The sequence below is a fragment of the Phoxinus phoxinus genome (genome assembly GCF_949152265.1).
Source record: "Phoxinus phoxinus genome assembly, chromosome: 14".
In the NCBI taxonomy this organism is placed as follows: Eukaryota; Metazoa; Chordata; class Actinopteri; order Cypriniformes; family Leuciscidae; genus Phoxinus; species Phoxinus phoxinus.
The window spans coordinates 3418910-3438232 of NC_136889.1; the positions used below are offsets into that span (position 1 = coordinate 3418910).

Below are 19323 nucleotides of genomic sequence, written 5' to 3' on the forward strand. Positions count from 1 at the left end.
TTTGAATGAAAGCAATGCCATATTGTTTGCAATATACATTCCTTTAAAACATTTATTTATTTATTTTACAGAAAATTCAAGAACTTGAGAGTTGTCTGAGTAGCCCAGAGAAGGATTACACCAAGCCGGATGATCTCTCTGCGCAAGTGGAAGAGCAGAGAAAGAAACATGAGGCTGAAATAGCTGCTTTAGAAGAGGCACATAAGCAAGAACTGGAAAGGACGAAGACAGAGCAAATAGCAGACCTCAACCAGCAGCATGGTGTTGTTATGGAAGAGCTCATGCAGAAACACAAGTTAGAGATTGAATCTATTCTGAAGGACAAGGAGGAACAGTTCCATTCTCATGTGGAAGACATGAACAAAAAGATGTTTGATAAGCTGAGTGGCAAACAGACAGAGATTGAGACCCTGTCTGCTGATCTCAATGAAGTACTGAATATTAGACAACAGTTAGAAGAGAGGCTGTCCTCTGTGGAGGCCACCAGTGAAACTGCAAGACAGGAGTTTGAGGAGAGACTTAAGGAAGAACAAACAAAATATCAGCTGGAGATTGAAGCTGCGATACAGAATCAACAGTCATTTGCAATGGTGGAGAAAATGCTGAAAGAACAGATAAATCAGCTGAAGACTGTGTTGGAGGAGAAGGAAAAAGCACTAGAGGAACATGTCAGGGAACAGACTTTGCACGAAAATGGAAGTGCTCAGTTGGAGGAACTTCATCTCAGGGCACAGTCGAATAAAGAGGCCCTTGAGGAATCAAGATCTCAGATTAGCACACTTAGAGAAGAACTCCAGCAAACCAAGAATCAAGTGAAAGATCTCGAGCAAACCCTTGAGGCAGTGCGTAATGATTGTCAGGAGAAAGGAGCGTGTCTTGAACAGAAGACAAATGAACTTCAGGAACTAGCGCAGAAGATGGAGCAAGTCAAGAGGGACCTATCTGAAAAAGAGAATTTGCAATCTGCAACCTCCAAAACAATGCAAGATGAGCAAAACCGGTTGAGGAAGCAGCTGGATGACCAGAAGAGTTCTCACGAGAAGAAACTTGAGAACATTAGGAAAGACATGGATTGCAAGTTGAAATCCCAAGAAAACAAAATGGAGAAATTCAGGCAGAAAGTCAAAGAAGCACAGGACAAGTTGAAGAAGAAGCTTCAGGATCAAGAGGAGAATGCCAAAGCAGAGTTATCTAAGACCGTTCAAGAGTTAGAACGGAAAGACCAGCAACTGAAGGAGAAGATCCTTGAGATGGCACAAGCAAGCTCTGAGGGCCTCAGCACAACCATGTCTGATTTGGAGGCCAATCACATGGAGCACTTGGACAAACTCAAGGTGACCCATAAACAGGAACAGGAAGACCTTGTTCGACATTGGCAGGAGAAACTCAACCAGCATGAGGAGGAGATGCAAGAAAAACATGCCCAATCTTTGCAAGATAAAGCCCAAGAGTTGGAGGAGATCTCGCAGCTGCTTTCGGCCAGCAGGGAAGAAAGGGAACAGATCATGAAAGACATTCAGAACCTCAGGGAGGAGCTTGCCATGAGGGAAACCACTGTGCAGAAACTACAGACAGAGCTCAGGGAAGCAGCAAGCAAGCTGGAAAGTTTGTCTGAAGGGGAAGGTATATTTAAAAGACAAGTCGAAACCATGGAGAAGAATCTAAACCAGGCCTTGAATGAAAGGAACCTTCTACAAGACGAACTGAGAAAGGCTGAGGAAACTAGTAAAGAGAAATTGCAGGGCATATCTGAAGAGTTGATAAACACTCAGCAAAAATTGAGTTTGCTTGAAACATCCAAGTGTAAAGAGGGTGAAGATCTCCAGAGGACACTAGCAGAAAAAATGGCTGAACTTAAAAATAAAGAAAAAGAATTCCAGACACAGTTGTGTACCATCACAAAGGAGTATGAACAGTGTTTTCAGAAAGCACAGGATAAGTTAGATGGTTTCTCGTTTGAGCTGTGTAAGAAAGTTGAGGAACGAGTTAGGGAATTACAAAACCGGGTTACAGATAATCAGAATAAGGTTACATATCTAAAAAATATTATCATGACGAAGGACAACAGAATCAGCACTTTAGAGAAAGAACTTCAGCAGACTTTCGACGAGAACTGTAACCTAAAGAGCTCTCTTGATGAGGTAACTCTTGAGTTTAGTGCAAGTTCAGAGACTCTTAAAGCCTTACAAACCAAAATGGAGTCCCTGCAAAACCACGTTGAGAATCGCTCCCAAGTACTTTCTGAGAAAGACCTTAACATTGAGCAGCTTCGCAAGGAGAACAAAAACATATCAGAAAATCTCAAAGCAAATGTTTTGCAAATCAGCAATCTAGAATCTGTCATAAATGACTTGAAGACCCAGTTATCGAGTAGCATAACTGAAAAAGAGGAAGCCATATCTCTGCTGAATCAGCAGCACGGTGAGGACAAGGAGAGGTTAACATGCCAAATGGGGGAGAAGGTGGAAAGTCTAGTTAAAGAAAAGACCTCGCTTCGAGAGCAGGTAGACTCACTCAGGAATAAGTTCTCTGAGCAGAAAAAGAAGTTCAGTCAGAGTCACAGCACTGTGAAGTCTCTCCAAGATAAAGTTGCGGAAATGGAGAGGCAGATTTCAGAGAAGGACGAACAACTTCAGATGCTCACTGCCAGCGTTGACAATCACTCTATTAGTAAGTCCGAGATGGACCAGGCACTTAGTGAGAAAGAACAGAGGGTTCATGCCTTGACCTCAGAGCTGGAAAGCTGCTCAAAGAAAGTTTGTGATCTGGAGGAGCAGCTGGAATTGCGGACAAAAGAGCGAGAACAACTTGCAGCTGATTTGCAGCAGCACCTAACCATTAGGGAGAGCGAAAAGGTGGAGTTGATGAAACAGGTGCAGGAAGCTCAGGACCAAAGCTCTCAAAGTGGTGCCCTAATACAGAAAACTGAGGAAAGTATCCAGTCTTTACAGAAAGAAGTTGAAACAGCCAAGCAGGATCTGGAAACCCAGAGGAACGACTTTGAGAGGGAGAAGGCGGAGATTCTGAGGACAAAAGAAGAGGCTGTTAATGCAGCTCAGGAAAAGGCGTCCTCTGAGACGGCTGGTAAAGTAGCTGAGTTGAAGAAGAAGGCAGAGCAGAAGATTGGCATGATTCGTAAACAGTTGACTTCACAAATTGAAGAAAAGGAGCAGGCTATCAAAGACATGCAGATGCAGTTGGAAGGTATCAAGCAAACCCAGACTGAAAAAGAAGAGCGTATAAAGTCTCTAGAGGAAATTCAGAAGACAATTGAGGAGTCCACCGCAAAATTAAAGGAAGAGCATGCAAAACATCTACAAGAATTGCAGCAGAAAGAAGATGAGGAAAGACAGGCCTCTCTGCAAAACTTAAAAGATATGTATGAAGAGAAGCTTGCTGTTATTCATAAAGATGCGTCTGCAAAAGAGGAGCAATCTGCTTTTGCTGCAAGAGAAACTTCGTCCAGACTTGAGGAGCTTGAGACCAAACTTGCGGAGTCTAATGAACAGATTACAAACTACCAAGCTGAGGTAAGTCGCCTTAAAGCAGACCTGCTTGAACAGACAGCTCGAGTGCAAGAGCTTCAACAGACATGCTTGGATCTTCAAGAACAGATTAAGGAGAAACAGATTGATCAAGTAGAGAATGAACAAGTTTCGCAAATGACCTCTAGTAGATTAGGAATGGAGCCTGCAATGTTAGTGGCCAAGGAAAGTAAGGACACTGTCAGGGACCAAGACGATTGGACAAGTCAAAAAGACTCGTTGGTGAAGGAATACGAGGAGAAGCTCCAAGATTTACAGCAAAGGCTCGATGAGAAAGAAAATCAGCTAAAAGCACAACAGAGCTCACCTCAAGGAAACGGGGAGACTGATAGTGAGTGCCTAATTAACAATGCAAACACCTCAGAGAATGATCTTCAGATAAAACTGGTAGAGGCTGAGAGCGAGAAGCAGAAGCTCCACAAAGATTACACCAGACTACAAAAGGACCTTCGGTCTCTAAGGAAAGAGCATGAGAAGGAGCTGGATTACCTGAAAAAAGAGATGGCTGAGGAAAACGAGAAGAAGCTCAAGTAAGATTTATGTGACACTTTTTTCTGTTTTATTTTAGAAACAGGTGAGGAGTATTTTATGCTTCTCCTTAATGTAAGGATGCATATTTTCTGCTACATCGTTCTTCACAGGGTTCATATGGTTGGTGATCTTTTTTTCTTCTTCTTTTAAACAGGCTTGAATTGGAAGACATAGAAATGAAACACAACTCTTCTCTTAAGCAGTTAATGAGGGAGTTCAACACCCAAATGGCCCTGAAGGAAAAGGAACTGGAAGGTTCTGTGAAAGAGACCATTGGTAAGAGGGGCATATTACAAAAGTACTGTTTATTGCTCATGTTACCATGTTACACTACTGTGATGTGTATAATTAGACTGGGTAAACCCATCCTGATCTGCCGGCGATTTGATTTCTCCCTGCAGATCAGGCTGGAAACCTGTACATTTATTTCTCCTGCTTCCTTTTCAAATTTGTGGTAACCAATCACAAACTGGCTTACCCACCTGGCGTGCTATTGGCGGGTTTAACCAAATGACGATAGAGAAGCGCACACTATCTGATTTACCCGTCTCTCGCACGACCGTCAATCCAATTCCTTTTAACCTCTCGACGATGCACAATGGCTTCTTTAGTTTAGCAAACAAATCGCTTGAGTGGGTGTAAATACCACTCACTTTCATGTTTTTTTTTTTTGCACAACCTGCAAAAATCGCTCGATGCCATTCCTGCTTCTGCAAACCACTGATCAATGCTAAAAACCAACACGTTTGTTGACACATTTCCTGCCTGGAGTTTTCGCGTTGCTGATTGGTTGAAGGTAGAGATGCACCGATTGATCGGAATTCGCCGATTTTCACGTGATCGGCCATGATCGGCGACCGGCCGGTCAGTCTGACATATGCCGATTTTATGCCGGTCAAATGCACTCGGGCGCCACATGATTAACGCAACATTAGCATCACACGTGCACACGGAACGCACATGTAGGAAACCTCGTTAATTACGGCCGTTTCACACCGAATATTTTTTTCGGCGTGCATGTTAATCAATGAGTGCGTTCACACCATAGTATGAGCAGCGCAGCAGTGAAGCGCGGGTTTCGGCGCCGAGTCAAGTCACCTTTATTTATATAGCGCTTTTTACAATAAAGATTGTATCAAAGCAGTTTCACAGTGATAACATGAAAATAATACAACAAGTTTGTTTCTAGAATAAAATTGCGTCATCGTCCACCTGAAGTAAGGCAGATCAATAATAGGCCCTATTGTTGAATATTAAATGTCCCCAACTAAGCAAGCAGAGTCTATTTTTGGTGCGCTGCACACGCTCAATTAAAGTGAAAGAACACTTTTGATGGACAAAATAAATGATTTCTCACAAAAAGTGCCCAAAATGCACTGAATTTGCATGTCTAGTGTGTTTTAACAATAACTGGAGTAGGCTATGTCAGAAAAGAAAATGAAGACTCAAAAATATTTATCGAAAATGTACCCATTTAAACTTGTTGTTATTATTCAGTTTGGGTAAAAGTATATGGTATTTTATTTTTATATACATAAAAAAAATATATATATATAGAAAATAAATATTTGTGTGTGCTGTAAAGTGTTTAGAAAAAATGAAATCGGATTCAGCTAAAATCGGTATCGGCAGGTCAAACTCAATGAGAAATTGGAATCGGCCTAGAAAATTGTAATCGGTGCATCTCTAGTTGAAGGACTATCCAATTGCGTACAGAGTCATTTAAACTATGCCCGTTGATCACGCCTCTTTGTGCTGTAGAAATACAGAGCAGACTCCCCAGACCAATGTTCAATCTTAAAAGATTAAGCTTGGTCTGCTGATAGCCAGACTAGCGTATAATACCATGGCGTTCTTTATATAACCTTGTGGTAAGGTGCAAATATCATGCTATATGAATATGGTAATTTAAATATTTAAAGGGGAAGGTTATTTAAATATTTAAAGTAATAGCTCACTTAAAAGTGAAAAATTTATTAGCGTTGGTTCTCATTTGATTTCTTTATATTAAACGTTGCATTGTGAACATTCTGCCTGACATCTTTTCTGTTCGATGACAAAGGAATTTTACATGTTTTACATTTTAAATTATTTGAGGAAGTAAATGATAATGTAGTTTTAATTTTGATGTGGAGTATTCCTTTGAGTAAAACAAAATATTTGTTAAAAATACTGGGGGGGGGGAAGAAACCAAGTACCAATAGTCTTGAAAAACATTGTGGACATAACAAAACAAACGGTCTTTTCATAGTTGCTCACAGTTTCTGATTTACTGGCCTCAGGAAATGTGAGATATGAAATTCATAATTGATTTACCATCTGGTTTCAATCCTGTCATTTGATCCATCCAGGCTGAAAATGAGTGTTTTACTTCAGGGATGGTAACAATCTTCATGTCTTCTTACTGTACTTTCCTGTTTATTATTTCCACACAGAGAAAGCTCAAGGTGTTGAAACTGAGCTTATAAATAGCCATCGAGATGAAGTCAGTCAACTTCAGAAAATGATCGCTCAGAAGGAAGAAGACCTAAACAAAATGGTTCAGCGGTACGAGCAGGTCCTTCAGGTACAGCAAAATAAAGTGAAATTGTAGCTTTTGTATTTAATTGCGAGTTATTGATAAATGGCAAGACATTGGCACAGGAATAATTTTGTGAGGAGTTTATAGCTTTATTGCTAATTCCACCACATAAAGTCAGTAAGTTCAGGTTTCAGCTAATAGTTTGTATATCATCAGGAAACACTTACCTCAGTCAACTAGCACCTCAAAGTCCCCCTAGAGCTGTAGTGAATGATGTAGACCTTATGCTGCGCACAACCATCCTGGCAGAGAAGAATGCAAACTATTTGTAATAGGATTATTTCCACATCTTATAGATCTAATTGTTTACCCATGCGTTTTAAGACCCAAGTTTATTACCTGAAAATGAATGCAATATGACAGCATTGTTAAATGATTCACAGAGAAATTGCACCTTTGCTCAGAGTTCGGTCTTCTTGCAGAGTCGTGAGGTGGAGATGGGCGACCGTGTTTGGGAGGTGCAGAAGGAGTTAGAGGATCTTCAGCAGAGGAGTCTCAGCGGCCCACAGGTACAGCCTCAGAGGTTACACACCATGAGTTGTCGCTTTTAATTAAATGTTAATTCAATGTGACTTTAATTTAAATTCATTATTTAAAAAGAATGCAATTAAACCTGCATCGTTGCATTAATTAATTAATATTTAATTAATTAAATTGATTTACTCTTTCCCCACCATTGACAGAATTTCCAGCAATCCATGTTATCACTGGTATACAGTAGGGGGCGCTATTATGCATCTTCTGAAAGAGTACAGAATCTCATGATCAAAACACAGGCGAAGAAGAAGCAGAAACAAGCGATAGAAGCATTGCTTACTCACACGTAAAATAACGCGATCATTAAACTGAATATTTCATTTAATTTATTTATTTATTAAGCACTTTTACACAACTGGTCATTGAACAAAGTGCTATACAAAAAAACCCAAAAAACAACAACACATAGACAACCATAAGAACACACAACATTAACACCAAATAACAGCGAAATAAACCCCTCAGTTTAAAAGCCTACAAGAACAACTACTATACCCCATTAAATGCTTAAGCTATAGGAGGTATTCTTTCAGCTTGTGTTTAAAAACAAGATCATTCCAGAGTTCCTCGATCTCCACTTCTCCGTTTTGTTTTAGGAGTCGTTTAAACCAGCTGGTCAGCTGATCTCAAAGACCGTTTTGGTTCATATTTCTTAATTAGATTTTCCAAATACAATGGAGCCATACCATGCATTGATTTATAAACATTTATAAAATGTATTATGTAGTCGATCTGTAGCCATTTTAAAGAACTCAAAACTGGGGTAATATGTTCTCTCTTACGACTACGAGTACTTGTCAAAAGCCTCGCAGCATATACAAAATTAAATAAAAAAGACCCAGGACGAGAGACAGGACTGTGAAGCTTTAGGGGTGTTGATGGACTCGATTTACTCCATCTGTGTTTTGATCATCATTCTGAATCTTCTTCGGACGTTGCCTTTGACAAAAACACGATTTTCTCAGCTTTTTGCTAAAAGTTTTGCTTTTTTTAATGGAACTTACTCGCATTCAAGTGTTGATAAGAATGTATGAAGCTAGAATAATTTTTAGTTTGGTTGTTTATAAGCAGAGGCTCTATTCTTTCGTTTGATATATTGTATGTTCAGATATTCACAAAATAAAATATACTGGGGGCCATGAAACTTTTGTGATTAAAAAATGCTGGCGGTGGCTGGCAACTTTTTTTTTTTTTAAACGTTGGCGGGGAAAGAGTTCAAACTGAATTATATATATATATATATATATATATATATATATATATATATATATATATATATAAATAAATATAGCTGCAAGCAGCGATTACGGGCCCAAGCCGGTGGCACCGCCACCCCGGTGCCTTTAGTTGCACTAAAGGCACCAAGGTGGCGGTGCCACCGGCTTGGGCCCTCCATCGCTGCTTGCAGCTATATTTATTTATATATATATATATATATATATATATATATATATATATATATATATATATATATATATATATATATATAAAACCGCCACCCCGGTGCGTTTAGGGTTCCTGTGCACGACGGGCAATAACGTAACTCCGCTTTGACTGTCGAGAAGAAGTCTGCTTTAGAGCTTGCATCAGTGTGGGTTCTGCAAAAGTGCGCATCGAGGGCACATATCAACCACAAAGTATGAGTGAACACCCTTCTGAAACCTAAAATAAAAAATTAGACACCCTACAGTCTCATGGACTTAACGGACACATGAAATCAGCAGCCATTGTAAGTACACAACACCGAAAATTCCTATGAAGTGTGGTATATATATTCATTGAAATTACTGTACTTTAAAACACTTGTTTAAAAGAAAAAACACATGTATACATAGTATAAAACACTAGATGGCACAATATACCTATTTTTAATAGAGTCTTTCTGCCCCCCTCCCCACACACACAGACAGGGGGGGCTGTCTGTGTGTGTGCCCTCCCTCCCCTCTCCACACAGACACACACACACACAGACACACACACACACACACACACACACACACACACACACACACACACACACACACACACACACACACACACACACTGGCAGGGGGAACTCTGTCAGAGAGAGGCAGAGAGAGACAAAACCACATTCAAACCAAAATATCTGACTTCCTGTTGGTCGGAGCTAATGACTGTAAATCAGAAAGTTGTCCGGCTCGATGTGCACAATATACATACCAAGTTTTGTGACTGTAGGTAAAACTAACCTTTTAGTTTACTAAAGTTTGTCAAAAGTAACACACTTCCTGCTGCCAGTTGGTGGCGCTATAACTTTGACTCACATTAGTTACATCCATGTGATCGCTCTCTTACAACAAACACGCTACTGAAGTTTCATCAAGATCAATTAATGTATGAAGACGTTATAACACATCGTGTTTCTCTTTTCTCGCCATAATTTCGTTTCCTCGCCACGGCCAAACTGTTCCAGATATCAAAAATCCGTCAGCAATTTAGTATCCTCAATGTCTTGACGTCATGCTGACCGAGTTTGGTTGCGATTGAATGAATTTTCTAGAAAGAGTGTTTCAAATGCCAGAACATGCGTTTTCATACCACCCACAATAGCCGACTTCCTGTTGGGCTGGCGTAAAACTTAGAGCACGAAAGTTGTTCGGCCCGATGAGATCTAAATGTGTACCGAGTTTCATATTATTACATGCAAGCGTGTTTGATATACGGACAAGTGTTTGAATCCCATTCCAGGGGGCGCTGTCGAGCCCCCCTGCCACGCCCGGGTACCAGCTTCAGCGGGTTCTGACCTGTGTGCAAAATTTCAAGAGTTTTCGAGCACGTTAAGGGCCCCAAAAGTGCCCGAGATTTTGCACACAGCAGAGAAAGGGTTAAACTAAACTAGCCCCCCTCCTCACACACACACATACACACACACATACACAGATCCCCCCCTCCCCTCCCCACCCAGTTTTCGAGCACGTTAAGGGCCCCAAAAGTGCCCGAGATTTTGCACACAGCAGAGAAAGGGTTAAACTAAACTACCGGTAGCCCCCCTCCTCACACACACACACACACATACACAGATCCCCCCCTCCCCTCCCCACCCAGTTTTCGAGCACGTTAAGGGCCCCAAAAGTGCCCGAGATTTGGCACACAGCAGAGAAAGGGTTAAACTAAACTAGCCCCCCTCCTCACACACACACACACATACACAGATCCCCCCCTCCCCTCCCCACCCCACACAGACAGACACACAGAATGGCAGAGAGACAGAGAGAGACACAATTCACATTCAAACCACAATATCTGACTTTCTGTTGGTCGGAGCTAATGACTGTAAATTAGAAAGTTGTTCGGCTTGATAAGATCAAAATACACGCTGAGTTTTGTAACTGTAGGTAAAACTATAACTAAGTTATAACACACTTTATGCATCCTTTTTTAATCATAAATTCGTTTCCTCGCCACGGCCAAACCGTTCGAGATATCAAAAATCCCCTCGCAATTTAGCATCCTCCATGTCTTGACTTCATGCACACCGAGTTTCGTGGTCATCGGATGAATTCTCTGGGAGAAGTGTTTCAAATGCCAGAACATGCGTTTCCATACAGCCCATAATAGCCGACTTCCTGTTGGACTGGCGTAAAACTTAGAGCACGAAAGTTGTTCGGCCCGATGAGATCTATATGTGTACCGAGTTTCATATTATTACATGCAAGCGTGTTTGATATATGGACATGTTTTTGAATCCCATTCCAGGGGGCGCTGCCGAGCTCCCCTGCCACGCCCGGGTCCCAGCTTCAGTGCGCCTCTAATGGCCGCGGGTTCTGACATTTGTGCAAAGTTTCAAGAGTTTTTGAGCACGTTAAGGCCCCCAAAAGTGCCCAAAAGGTAGTAAAATAATAATAATAATAAAGAAGAAGAATAATAAATAAATATAGCTGCAAGCAGCGATTACGGGCCCAAGCCGGTGGCACCGCCACCCCGGTGCCTTTAGTGTAACTAAAGGCACCAGGGTGGCGGTGCCACCGGCTTGGGCCCTCCATCGCTGCTTGCAGCTATATTTATATATATATATATATATATATATATATATATATATATATATATATATATATATATATATATATATATATATATATATATATATAAAGCCGCCACCCCGTTGCCTTTCGGGTTCCTGTGCACGACGGGCAATAACGTAACCCCGCTTTGACTGTCGAGAGGGCAATATAGCCCTATGTATCACTCGATTTTATTTAACCAAATGTTTTTTTAACAAAATATGTTATTTATCTGATTCATCCAACCCTATACTGCACTCTTTTACTAATACTATATTATATTTCATCGTTTTCATGTCTTGCCCTCAAACATATCTGTTTAATCTGCTTATTTTTAAGTTACACATAATACATTGATTGAAAAAGAAACTCAAACTTTTTGTTTATGGTAATATTATTTGATACAGAAAGAAATAAGTGAGACTGTGGGAGTGAGGGGAGGGTAATGACAGCCAAAGGGAGACAAAGACAGATAACTTTTGAAACTAAAAAAATGACATCCTAACTTTGATAATGTTTAAATATACATAAAAATGCAGCATATCATTAATTGAAATTAATGTACTTTAAAACACTTGTTTAAAATAAAAAACACATTTATACATAGTATAAAACACTAGATGGCACAATTGTTCATAGTCTTTCTGCTCCCCTCCCCACACACACACAGACAGGGGGGCTGTCTGTGTGTGTGCCCTCCATCCCCTCCCCACACAGACACACACACACACACACACACACACACACACACACACACACACACACACACACACACACACACACACACAGAGAGAATGGCTGGGGGAACTCTGTCAGAGAGAGACAAAACCACATTCAAACCAAAATATCTGACTTCCTGTTGGTCGGAGCTAATGACTGTAAATCAGAAAGTTGTCCGGCTCGATGTGCACAATATACATACCAAGTTTTGTGACTGTAGGTAAAACTAACCCCCCCACTTTTGTCAAAAGTAACACACTTCCTGCTGCCAGTTGGTGGCGCTATAACTTTGACTCACATTAGTTACATCCATGTGATCGCTCTCTTACAACAAACACGCTACTGAAGTTTCATCAAGATCAATTAATGTATGAAGATGTTATAACACATCGTGTTTCTTTTTTCTCGCCATAATTTCGTTTTCTCGCCACAGCCAAACTGTTCGAGATATCAAAAATCCGTCAGCAATTTAGTATCCTCAATGTCTTGACGTCATGCTGACCGAGTTTGGTTGCGATTGGATGAATTTTCTAGAAAGAGTGTTTCAAATTCCAGGGGCATGCATTTTCATACCACCCACAATAGCCGACTTCCTGTTGGACTGGCGTAAAACTTAGAGCACGAAAGTTGTTCGGCCCGATGAGATCTAAATGTGTACCGAGTTTCATATTATTACATGCAAGCGTGTTTGATATACGGACAAGTGTTTGAATCCCATTCCAGGGGGCGCTGTCGAGCCCCCCTGCCACGCCCGGGTACCAGCTTCAGCCCGGCCGCGGGTTCTAACCTGTGTGCAAAATTTCAAGAGTTTTCGAGCACGTTAAGGGCCCCAAAAGTGCCCGAGATTTTGCACACAGCAGAGAAAGGGTTAAACTAAACTAGCCCCCCTCCTCACACACACACATACACAGATCCCCCCTCCCCTCCCCACCCCACACAGACAGACACACACACACAGAATAGCAGAGAGACAGAGAGAGACACAATTCACATTCAAACCACAATATCTGACTTTCTGTTGGTCGGAGCTAATGACTGTAAATTAGAAAGTTGTTCGGCTTGATAATATCAATATACACGCTGAGTTTTGTAACTGTAGGTAAAACTATAACTAAGTTATAACACACTTCATGCATCCTTTTTTAATCATAAATTTGTTTCCTCGCCACGGCCAAACCGTTCGAGATATCAAAAATCTGTCCGCAATTTAGCATCCTCCATGTCTTGACTTCATGCACACCGAGTTTCGTGGTCATCGGATGAATTCTCTGGGAGAAGTGTTTCAAATGCCAGAACATGCGTTTCCATACAGCCCATAATAGCCGACTTCCTGTTGGACTGGCGTAAAACTTAGAGCACGAAAGTTGTTCGGCCCGATGAGATCTACATGTGTACCGAGTTTCATATTATTACATGCAAGCGTGTTTGATATATGGACATGTTTTTGAATCCCATTCCAGGGGGCGCTGCCGAGCCCCCCTGCCACGCCCGGGTCCCAGCTTCAGCGCGGCCCTAATGGCCGCAGGTTCTGACATTTGTGCAAAGTTTCAAGAGTTTTTGAGCACGTTAAGGCCCCCAAAAGTGCCCAAAAGGTAGTAAAATAATAATAATAAAGAATAATAATAATAATAATAAATATATATGTATATATATATATATATATAAATAAATATAGCTGCAAGCAGCGATTACGGGCCCAAGCCGGTGGCACCGCCACCCTGGTGCCTTTAGTTACACTAAAGGCACCGGGCTGGCGCTGCCACCGGCTTGGGCCCTCCATCGCTGCTTGCAGCTATATTTATTTATATATATATATATATATACATATATATATATATATATATATATATATATAAAAAGCCGCCACCCCGTTGCCTTTCGGGTTCCTGTGCACGACAAGCAATAACGTAACCCCGCTTGACTGTCGAGAAGAAGTCTGCTTTAGAGCTTGCATCAGTGTGAGTTAGAGGATGGATACCCGACCCGAGCCCGACGGGACCCGCCGGTACCCGACGGGCCGGGCCGGGTTCGGACAGATATTTAGAAATGATGTTCGGGTTCGGGTCGGGCTCGGTCACATCAGCGCGATAAGGCATTGAACATTTTAAATTTAAAACAGCTTATGTAGGTAGCCGATGTGCCTGATGCTTTCACTTGATGCAAACGTTCGTTTTTGTGATTAAAATACATGTAAAATATTACCATAACATCCGTCTTCCTGTGTGCGGACATTTGTTTATGTAGCCGTGACAACGAAACGCGTGCATAATGTGTGCGCGCCAGGTGTTAAGAGCGCTTGTTGCTCCGCGCGCTGATGCGCTTGTCCTGTTGACATTTCCGATTGCCTTCCTACAGTTGCTTAATAAAAGCGGGCTTTCCACACAAAAAAACGTACAATTGTCATTAGTATGAGAAAAAAATGGGATTTTAACTGTCGGGCTCGGGTCGGGCTCGAACATAAATATCTTTATGCCTGTCGGGCTCGGGTCGGGTTCGGTTACTGCTCTGTCGGACGCGGGCCGGGCTCGGACTGAAAAATTTGGCCCGATCCGCACTCTAGTGTGAGTCTTTCTGCTCCCCTCCAAACACACACAGAAAAGGGGGGGGCTGTCTGTGTGTGTGCCCTCCCTCCCTCCCTCCCTCCCTTGTTTCAAATTCCAGGGGCATGCGTTTTCATACCACCCACAATAGCCGACTTCCTGTTGGGCTGGCGTAAAACTTAGAGCACGAAAGTTGTTCGGCCCGATGAGATCTAAATGTGTACCGAGTTTCATATTATTACATGCAAGCGTGTTTGATATACGGACAAGTGTTTGAATCCCATTCCAGGGGGCGCTGTCGAGCCCCCCTGCCACGCCCGGGTACCAGCTTCAGCCGCGGGTTCTGACCTGTGTGCAAAATTTCAAGAGTTTTCGAGCACGTTAAGGGCCCCAAAAGTGCCCGAGATTTTGCACACAGCAGAGAAAGGGTTAAACTAAACTAGCCCCCCTCCTCACACACACACACATACACAGATCCCCCCCTCCCCTCCCCACCCCACACAGACAGACACACACACACAGAATGCCAGAGAGACAGAGAGAGACACAATTCACATTCAAACCACAATATCTGACTTTCTGTTGGTCGGAGCTAATGACTGTAAATTAGAAAGTTGTTCGGCTTGATAAGATCAAAACACACGCTGAGTTTTGTAACTGTAGGTAAAACTATAACTAAGTTATAACACACTTTATGCATCCTTTTTTAATCATAAATTCGTTTCCTCGCCACGGCCAAACCGTTCGAGATATCAAAAATCCGTCCGCAATTTAGCATCCTCCATGTCTTGACTTCATGCACACCGAGTTTCGTGGTCATCGGATGAATTCTCTGGGAGAAGTGTTTCAAATGCCAGAACATGCGTTTCCATACAGCCCATAATAGCCGACTTCCTGTTGGACTGGCGTAAAACTTAGAGCACGAAAGTTGTTCGGCCCGATGAGATCTATATGTGTACCGAGTTTCATATTATTACATGCAAGCGTGTTTGATATATGGACATGTTTTTGAATCCCATTCCAGGGGGCGCTGCCGAGCCCCCCTGCCACGCCCGGGTCCCAGCTTCAGTCCGGCTCTAATGGCCGCGGGTTCTGACATTTGTGCAAAGTTTCAAGAGTTTTTGAGCACGTTAAGGCCCCCAAAAGTGCCCAAAAGGTAGTAAAATAATAATAATAATAAAGAAGAAGAAGAAGAAGAATAATAAAATATAGCTGCAAGCAGCGATTACGGGCCCAAGCCGGTGGCACCGCCACCCCGGTGCCTTTAGTTGCACTAAAGGCACCAGGGTGGCGGTGCCACCGGCTTGGGCCCTCCATCGCTGCTTGCAGCTATATTTATTTATATATATATATATATATATATATATATATATATATATATATATATATATATAAACCGCCACCCCGGTGCCTTTAGGGTTCTTGTGCACAACGGGCAATAACGTATCTCCGCTTTAGAGCTTGCATCAGTGTGGGTTCTGCAAAAGTGCGCATCGAGGGCGTGAGCACCGTTCTGAAACCTAAAATGAAAAATTAGACACCCTACAGTTTCATGGACTTAACGGACACATGAAATCAGCAGCCATTGTAAGTACACAAGACCAAAAATTCATATGAAGTGTGGTATATATATATATTAATTTTTTTAAGGGACAAGACAGATCATTTGACTTGCCTGACCTGATTAGAACAGTGAAAAAATTTAAATAAAAAATGGGTTGTGCAAAAAGGCGCATTTTTTGCTAGATTTTTTAAAAAGTTTAAATATATCAAAACAGAAAGATTTTTTTACATTTAAAAGCGTGCAATGAAAAACAGGAATAGGGGAGGGGAATGACCGACAGAGAGAGACAGAGAACTTTTGAAACTAAAAAAATAACATCCTAACTTTGACAGAAAGTAGTCTTTGATAATGTTTAAATATACATAAAAATGCAGCATTGAATTAATTGAAATTAGTGTACTTTAAAACACTTGTTTAAAAGAAAAAACACATTTATACATAGTATAAAACACTAGATGGCACAATATACCTATTTTTAATAGTCTTTCTGCCCCCCTCCCCACACAGACAAACACAGGAGGGGCTGTCTGTGTGTGTGGCTGCGATGTCAAGATTGCAGTGTGTGTGTGTGTGTGTGTGTGTGTGTGTGTGTGTGTGTGTGTGTGTGTGTGTGTGTGTGTATGAGGATCGATCGAAAAATGGAGACATAAAAACATACTCCGTCATTTTGTTCATACAGGACATCATTCAAACTGCTAAGTGTTTCCTTATATTTGTGTACACCAAAATCACACACACACACACACACACACACACACACACACACACACACACACACACACACACACACACACACACACACACACACACACACACACACACACACACACACAACAATGTTGACTGTTTTTGTTCTGTTTCAGCAGCGAAAATAGTTAAACAAAGATCACAGCAGAACCATCGCGCATCTCAATGTTTTTTCATTAGTGAATGATTCCGCATTTTGAAAGAATCGCTTGACTCAAAGATTCAATGATCAATCCATAAAGATCTGTGTCATTCATGAATGATTCAGTCGTTCGAACGACTCGTTTGAACGAATGAATCAATGACTCGCTCATTAAGACGGTCGCCTGGCGACACCTATAGGAGGTTTAGTGTTATGTTTAAAAGTAGCCTTTCATTCTTTGCAACGATCGTTAATTAACTTATATTTCAAACAATCTTAAAACATTATTTAATGCATTGTTATTTTTCAGTGTAAAATATTTAATTTGATCAGCCACAGGGTAGGCTAACAGTCCTATAGTGTCTTATTATTCTAAATAATTTAATTTATTGATCAAATTTAGAAATTAAAAATGAACTATGAAGCATACATTTAATAAGAGTAGGGTGTGACTAGGTATAGATATTACAATATACAGATATTCAAATATAGTGGGCACTAGCCTATTAAAACCTGAACGTGTCCGCTTAATAAATCGTGAGCTGAATGAGTCGCAGCAAACATCAGCACAAGGAGTCCAATTTCATTAATCATGGGTGAAAAGCTGACTGAAAAGATTAAGAATAATAGGCTATTGAACACGCAATTCAAGCAATCCCACCCCCGAAATGGCGCTATGTTTAAAATTAAACTAAATGCTCACGGCTGCACGGGCAATAACGCGTTCACGGCGAGGAACGAGCAGAACAGAGTGAATGTGTTTTAGTTCATTCATACTGGACGTCCAGTACTTACTTTGGCTTTTAAGTTAGCGATTTAAAAGCCCCCGCTTTAATTGCACATCGATTAACCGGTAGGAAAATATTCTAACAGTCACTAATATATTTATATATAAATACAATATACAATGGGCCTACCCGATTTTGACCACAAGAGGGCAGTATTGCCCTATGTATGACTTATTTTTTGACTAAAAAGTGCATTCTGGCTGTTTTTTTAACTTATACATAATTCTTAAATTGAAATAAAAGAACAAAATGGGTTTAGTTCTGATATTTGTATACTTTTATATAGAAATAAATGGTGTATAATAATTTTTTTAGAAAATATGAGGCTTTTAGTGTTTCCTTTTTTGGACATTACTTTAATCCCTCACCATAGCAAAACCGTTTGAGATATTTAATATCCGTTCACAATTTAGCATCTTTAATGTATTTTCATCATGTTGAAAAAGTTTGGTGTGAATAAAATAAACCACCGCTAAAAACTCGGAGTCTAAAATATACCAGAACTCACATTCAAACCAAAATATCTGACTTCCTGTTGGTCGGAGCTAATGAGTGTAAATTAGAAAGTTTTCCGGATCGAAGAGAAGAATATACGTACCGAGTTTGGTTACTGTAGGTAAAACTAATACCCCATTTTTGACTAAAGGTGGCGCTACTGAGCCCCTCCACCGCGCCCGTTTCTGAAACTTCACACATGCCTAGTACCTAATAAATCTGATATGCATGTTGAGTTTCATGCAATTTGAAGCATGTTAAGAGCCTCAAATGCACCCAAAAAGAATATTAAAGTTTGATGCGTTGCCATGGCAACAGTATTTAAGATATCAATAATCCTTTCACAGGTCTACATCTGCCGTGTGTTTACATTATACAGATGAAGTTTGAAGCAAATCGGGTAAAAATAAGAGGGTGATTTCAAAGCATTTTGAAAGTGACACACTTCCTGCTGCCAGTTGGTGGCGCTATAACTTTGACTCACAATAGTCACATCCATGTGATCGGCCTCTTATAACAAACACACTGCTGAAGTTTCATCAAGATCAGTTAATGTATGAGGATGTTATAACACACTTCCTGTTTCCAATATTCGCCATAAATTCGTTTCCTCGCCACGGCCAAACCGTTTGAGATATCAAAAATCCCCTCGCAATTTATCATCCTCCATGTCTTGACTTCATGCACACCGAGTTTCGTGGTCATCCGATGAATTCTCTAGGACAAGTGTTTCAAATGCCAGAACATGCGTTTCCATACAACCCATAATAACCGACTTCCTGTTGGACTGGCGTAAAACTTAGAGCACGAAAGTTGTTCGGCCCGATGAGATCTATATGTGTACCGAGTTTCATATTATTACATGCAAGCGTGTTTGAGATATGGACATGTTTTTGAATCCCATTCCAGGGGGCGCTGGCGAGCCCCCCTGCCACGCCCGGGTCCCAGCTTCAGTCGGGCCCTGATGGCCGCAGGTTCTGACATTTGTGCAAAGTTTCAAGAGTTTTTGAGCACGTTAAGGCCCCCATAAGTGCCCAAAAGGTAGTAATATAATAATAATAAAGAAGAAGAAGAAGAATAAATAATAATCCCAAGAAAAACAATAGGGCCT

At 41.1% G+C, this 19323-nt stretch overlaps 1 protein-coding gene across 1 annotated transcript in view; it reads left to right on the forward strand.

Moving 5' to 3' along the window:
- Positions 1-19323, forward strand: part of golga4 (golgin A4) — a 65129-nt gene that overhangs the window by 26661 nt on the left and 19145 nt on the right. The window contains exons 16-19 of the mRNA XM_079634467.1: positions 72-4075; positions 4231-4352; positions 6512-6642; positions 7080-7166. Coding sequence (XP_079490593.1) covers positions 72-4075; positions 4231-4352; positions 6512-6642; positions 7080-7166 — 4344 coding nt within the window. The remainder of the gene's footprint in view (positions 1-71; positions 4076-4230; positions 4353-6511; positions 6643-7079; positions 7167-19323) is intronic.